Consider the following 7138-nt stretch of genomic DNA (forward strand, 5'->3'; position numbering starts at 1 on the left):
AATAATAATAATAATAATAATAATAATAATAATAATAATAATAATAATGGTTTCAAATTTTGCCATAAGGTTAGCAATTTTGGGGGAGGGGGATAGCCGATTACATTGACCTATTGTTTGACTGGTACTTAATTTATCGACCCCGAAAGGATGAATGGCAAAGTCGACCTCGGCGGAATTTGAACTCAGAATGTAGCGACGAGCGAAAAACCGCTAAGCATTTCGTGCTGTGCGCTGACGATTTTGCCAGCCTTAAATATTAATAACAATAATTATAACTAGCCGCTTCGCGGCTACTTTGCCCTCACGTTCTAGCTGTGCTGCGCACAGTATTACAGTTGGCTGTGGAAAACAGACAGATCGAATTACATGACTTCCGGTTGGCAGTGAACAGTGATCGAAACAGAAAGAGCAAGGGTGAAAATTTAAAATTTGTTTAATTTTATTTTGTTTGTTTGTTTGTTTGATTTAATGTTGGTTCTGATGTTTCATTCCAAGACTTCCGTGTACACAACATTTTGAGTGAATGTCAAACTTGGAATGTTGAACCTTTTGAATGATTCTTGATCAGCCCAGATTCTGATTTGTTTGTACCCACATAAAGCTGACCGTGAGAAAAGACACTTTTGGGAAGACTGATGCTACACCTGTCAAGAAATTTTCCCTGTAATTTGTTGATGGTCATTGCAAAGGCCAATCTTACAGGAAACTGCCGTGTCTTGAATCTCCAAGGGAAACCTGATTGTGTGTCTATCACTTCAATTCTGGGAATGAAACAAATCGAGTTGGGATCCTCCAATTTCCTTGCAACAATGAGATGATCTTTGACATCTGTCACTATGTATCTCACTCCATTGCAATGACCACCACTCAAGTCAAGGTTTCTGATGAGCATAATGATGCAATTTTTCTTCAACAGCAAGTTGTGTGGTAGAATCCCAGGTGGGTTCAAGGTGTTGAGAAACTCCACTGGGACCCTTGCAGTATCTTCTGGATCACCAGAGCCAATGGACATGTTCACAATTTCATCTTCACCTGTCATTCTTCTTTCTAGAAGCATTTTGTTCATGTGATCAACTGTTACATTTTTTGTGCTCAAAACTGCTCTTGATGAAAAATATTTGTGGTCTCCAATGTGGTTTTCAAAGTCATTGTAAACAAATTGACAATGTCATCACCAGTGGAGCAACACATTTCTTGTGACAGTTGAATTGTGTTGCTTGAAATATATGGAGCTTAGCCTTCTCCAATTTGCAACAACCAATTGCTGTAGTTGATGAACCTGGCTCTGTTATCTTCGTCTCCTTCTGGAATGTTCCGCTCAACTCTCATGTTTCTGCGCAATGTTATCACTTGACATTGATCCCACAAGTCAGATTTCTTGATGATTGAATCTGCAATTTGTGACCGGGTGGCCTTTCTGATGACTGGAAGGATTTTCCGAAAGTCTCCTGCTGCCACAAAGAGTTTTTCATTAAATTGTTTGTAATTTTGTGTAAAATCTCTCTGTCACGTCAAGGCGTTCCTTTTTCAACATTGGACCCTCGTCCCAGACGATCAATTTTTTCCTTTTTTGCTTTTTGGACCAATTTTGCATACTGAATAATCATCAATTTCAGGTGGGTAAGCAAATGTTAAATGAGCTGTTGATCCATTTAGCAACAGTGATGAAGCCACACCACTTCCAGCTGATGCAATTGCAACTGCATTGTCCTTTCTGACAAAGGCAAGCAACAAGTTCAAGAAGAATGTTTTTCCAATTCCACCTGGAGCATCTGCAAAGAACCCACCCCGCTTTGTTGTTGTATTGTTGTTGAATTGTTTCCAAGATCAATCTCTGCTCTGTGCTGCTTTGTTTGTAGGGAGAATGATGCCAATAAATATCCTCAATTCTTCAAAGCTTCTTGGGACTCTCACTCTTGTCAACAGCAAACACAGGTTGTAGACATCTCCTGCAGTTGGGGGGACGGACACCATTCGACCAATTTGGGAGCTAGTTTGTTTTCCTCAATGTCCATTTTTTCTTGCTGTCGTCCCAAGTGAACATTTCTGGGAATTCATGATAGAGCAATTGTGAAGCAATGCCATTTTCATTCTTTTCATTTGCTTCAAAAAATCCTGTGAGAGTTGTTGTTTTTTTGCTCCTTCAAGTGTTTGTTGCATTTCTTCCCTTTTAGAATTTGGATTGAAGACCACTTGTTGGATTTCTCAATGTTTGTGGTGGCGCAGGAAAGTGATGAAAAATTGATCTTGCCTCGATTGCAGCACATTTGGTCAAAACAAAGTTCACCTCCACGCGACTTGCTTGCTTCACTTCTGAATCCCAATGCTGAACAAAATGCACAGACTTGCGTCACTTGCCCAAGTGAGTGCTGAAGTGGAAGGTCAGAGGGTTGCAAATTGTCAATGTCAGCAACTCCAGCCGTTTCTTGTTGCAGTCTTGCAAATCTTCTTGCTCTGCCTCTCTGTGCCTCAGCTGCACGTTGCTCTTCCGTTGCATTCTCTCTTCTTGCCCTGCCTCTCTGTGACGCAGCTGCTCGTTGCTCTTCTGTTGCATTTTCGCTTCTTCCTCTGTATCTTTGTCTCTCAGCTGTGCGTTGCCCTTTGGTTGCATTTTCTCTTCTTCCTCTGCTTTGCGACTCAACTGCATGTTGCTCTTTTGTCGCATTTATTCTTCTTTATCTGCTCCTCTGTCTCTCATTGTCAATTTGATCTTTGTTGCCTCCTATCTTACCCTTTGCCTTTCTGCTTCTCTCCTTCTCATCATCACAACTGTCACTGGCATCGTTGCTGCTTGCAGCAAGTGTAAAGGTATTTCCATGATTGCTGTTGCCTTTTTTAATGTATTGTTTTTTCCTCCTTCTTTGCTTCTGCCAGCAAGAGGCTGAACGCCTTTTTGACCAAATGATGGACTGTCTGGTTTCTTCCTCAACCTTGCAGAGAGCTGTCTTGAGGTCTTCAGTCTGTTGTGAGCAAAATGAAAAAAAAAGAAAAAATGAAAATTCGATGGAAAAACCCCCTGAAAACTCTATCAAGCCAAAGAAGCGAACACTGGCTGTTGCACGATGGGTATTTACTGTTACGCTAGTCACATACCTTACCTGGTACCAATTACGTGTTGCTAGTCGTGTGTGTTCGCACGAGTAAGTCACACTTTATTTAATGGATGACTGTTATTATTAACCGGTGATAGTGTGCACTCTTAAAAAACGAACACTGACTGTCGTACGATGGTCATTATTTAATGAATGGCTGTTAAACGCCACTAAGTGAATCGAAATACTTACCGGTATGCAAAAAAGGTACACGAATTCCAACGAGCAAAACTAATAACACCTAAAAAGCAAACACTGGCTGTTTTACAATAATGGCTATTCTTATATGAATGGCTGTTAAACACCGCTAAGCGAAACAAAATACTTAAGAGATGTTGAGTCGGGAAAATACGCTAAATAGTTACTCGAATTCCAACGGACTGATAAAGTCTCCCAAAATATTTTTGAGTGCGACTCATGAATTTTAGTCTGTTATTCTGATTCGAATTGTTGCATCTCCTCCACCCAAATCGTGTATTTCAGTCCCTTATACAGTTTCGGACGATCGGTTGGATGGTTGGATGCATGAATTTCCTATTATAATGTAAATAATAGTAAATATGATGTTTGTTATGTGGTAATCTATTTGAATTAACATGTCAGAGACGTAAACTATTGAATTCTGCAGTATTCCTTGTGTTACTACCTTATGTCTCAATCAAATTTGTTGTATCCATTGCAATCATTTAATTTTATTATTGGGTAAACAATAATATCTGCACCATTTATCCTTTCAAAGCATTCGATTTTTACAGAGAGAAACACCTCTAAACATTGTTAGTAGCATCATATTACTCAGTTATATTTTGGTAATTATTGAATAATCTTTCTACCACAGTATTTAGTGGAATCAGGTAATATTCAGAAATTCAAAGCAACATCCCTACAAGAATTTCCGCCAGTGCCATCTTTATAATAATCATTTCTACTGAGCTATTCCACTAAATGAATACATTTGCTATTTTATTATCATTTATATTCATTGACTCCAAAAGAGGACTAATTGGTTTCTTGATACGTCTCAAAATATTTTCTACAGAAAAACATTTTCTGGAATCGTTGTTTTCTGGAATCGTTGTTTTCTGGAATCGTTGTTTTCTGGAATCGTTTCCAAAATAAAAGAAAAAAATTTAAGTTCCTTTCTTCAATATTTTTTCTTTCATCAGCTGTTATCTTCTTGAGCATCATCTTTACAGTTTTTCTCTCAAACCTACTGTCGATGTTAGGGTTAGGTTCCCTAAATTCTTTAATATTAGAATTAGGATCAAGAGTATCTATGCTGCGTGTTGACAGTCCGAAGATAGTTGCAATAGATTTGATCAAATGGGAAAGATTTCGGAACATGTGCCTTAAAACTAAATGCAGAAAAAAATCAAATATATTCTTATAATCACAAGGCATTTTATTTAGCAGCTATTTGGCAATAAAGAACTTTCTTTTGTATTCATAATTTTAAACTTTGTAATTCAAGCCACTGATTCGAAATTCTATCTTCAGCAGCTTCAATAGATAACTATCGAATCGTTGCACAGCCGTTTAACATCTTCAATGGTTCTTTATCATAAACAACATGCAACTAGCTTACAGATTGCGTGTCAGATTAAAGAATGGTGGTGCTGGTGGGGGAAACACTTACACAGTTTCTGCAACCAAAAAGATTTTAGTCTTTTGGCACAAATATGGAATACTACCAATTGCAAAGATAAAGAGACACGTCTAAACAGAAGTAACAACGGAATTTCCTTTAATTCTCGACGCAAATATTATGAATTCCTGCTAATATCAGCTTTACTAGCCATTACTTTTCAAAACAACTACAATTCTCTTTGCATCATAATTCTCTAAAACTTCCAAATCGATGTATGTATACACAGTTTCTTTGAAAATATTACTGAAATATAATCCAATCATTCCCAGAAGCTTCTTAACTGAGATACCATTGGATTCCTCTTATAGAAGACGAAACTTATCAGTTCCTCCATCAGAAATTAATTCCTTCTCAAAGGAAGAAATATATCCTTTAAAATCTTGACACATTTGATTCAACGCAACTTCCCCTTGGAAACAGTTATGCTACAAAGTATTTTTGGTACAAATCACGTGTGTTCAATAAAGAATAGCAGCCAATATACATTGGAAATTTAGCTTCAAGAATTGTTTCGTATGGAAAATTGGTAACAGGAATTACTTCAAATGGAACTGGTGCTATACAGAAAATACTTTCCATGATATCACATCTCTAAACTCTTGCAGTATGCTTTGGGTGTATCGGTACGGATTTCATATAAACACTGTATGTTGGCGTAGCAAATCATTCCTTTCAGAATAATCTCTTTAGGTACATTCTCGTAAAATGGTAAAAAGTTGAAGCAAACTTTAAATGAATACCGTTTTAAAGGAACACGTTAAAATTCGCAAATTCAGTTCCTTGACAATTATTAGTTGTACAAGACAATTTACTGAAAAATGGCATCAGATAACGAGAATAATTGGCAACTGGCAAACGACCTTTGGTATTTTGAAAGTGTCCGTAGGGACTTTCCTGTGTAAAATACTACAAAAGTCTTCATACTTTCATAGAGGAGTCATCAAATGTTGCTGTCAGTTGGAATTAAGATGAGTGCGTGTGGGAGGTGAGGAATACACAACATTAACGATCACTTCAGGAATCAAGTCTAACATAGATATAGTATTGGCTCATGGACCAGTCTGAACCAAGTTTCACGTAGAGTTGACTGTTTTCTAGCAACCGTCTCTCCCTCGAACACACATTCACACGCATGCACACACTTACACACTCACATATACTAAGTTCGTACACAGTGCTCGAGGGTAAGTTAAAGGCAAAGTGATCGGATATGCCTGAGTAATTCCCATCCGAGGAGGAGGATGAAGAAGAAGAAGAAGAAGAAGAAGAGGAGGAGGAGGAGGAGGAGGAGGAGGAGAGCTGCAGTGGATTCGCCCATAGATGGAGTTGAGTTCGGTACGCCAAGTCAAGAAATCATTTAGGAAACTTCAGGTAGTCTTTATATCAGTTAGAAGCTGTCTAATCTTCAAATCTGCAATCTTAAAAATATAAAAGCACACAAAGACCAGCGTAGTCCTTGGATATAGGAAAAGATAGGATACTCACTGAAGCTAAACAACAACAACAACGACAACAACAACAACAACAACAACAACAACAACAACAACAACAAACATCTACAAACAACCACTTTTTACAGTGGCGCTGCCATTGTTCCTCATGCTCCACGGTAGTTGGGCGAGGATCACGGAAGAGCTATGTTTGCGTTGGATTACACACACGCACACGCACACACACACATATACACACACTCTCACGCCGATATATGTACATAAACAGACACACATACACAGAAAGTAGAGTGAATGATACATTCTTAGCAGCTGGCATCACATTTTCTCCCTCAATTTCTGTCTCTCTTAGTTAATGTAAACATATCAACCACGCAGCCCCCCCCCACAGACACACACACACAGACATACACAGACACACTCACACACACACACATACACACACATACACGCACGCACACACACGCGCGCGCGTGTGCGCTGTAGAAACTTTAGTACTTTAGTGAAACCTAGTCTTGTCTAAATACCATTCCCATTTAATTGGCAATTTACATAAATTGGAGGAACCAACAGAAGTTTACTTTCAATTATATTTCTCTTACTTTTTCTTCATATCCTCAGTCTTCTATCTGGATGGAGGGACGTAATTTTAGTATGTACGTATTACGTACGTACGTATGTATGTATGTATGTATGTATGTATGTATGTATGTATGTATGCATGTATGTATATATGTATGTATGTGTGCATGTCTGTATGTATGCATGTATGTATCTATGTATGTATGCATGTATGCCTGTATGTCTGTATGTCTGTATGTATGTATGTATGTATGTATGTATGTATGTATGCATGTATGTATGTATGTATGTATGCATGTATGTATGTATGCATGTATGTATGTATGCATGTATGTATGTATGTATGTATGTATGTATGTATG

The 7138-nt window shown here is 38.0% G+C and overlaps 1 protein-coding gene across 1 annotated transcript; it reads right to left on the reverse strand.

Moving 5' to 3' along the window:
- Window positions 1–529: 529 nt before the first annotated feature.
- Window positions 530–1060, reverse strand: LOC106872760 (uncharacterized). Its single transcript, XM_014919852.1, has one exon. It carries the CDS (start codon window positions 1058–1060, stop codon window positions 530–532), a length of 531 nt encoding a protein of 176 aa, XP_014775338.1.
- Window positions 1061–7138: the final 6078 nt, after the last annotated feature.

Source organism: Octopus bimaculoides, chromosome 10 (assembly GCF_001194135.2).
Source record: "Octopus bimaculoides isolate UCB-OBI-ISO-001 chromosome 10, ASM119413v2, whole genome shotgun sequence".
Classification (NCBI taxonomy): domain Eukaryota; kingdom Metazoa; phylum Mollusca; class Cephalopoda; order Octopoda; family Octopodidae; genus Octopus; species Octopus bimaculoides.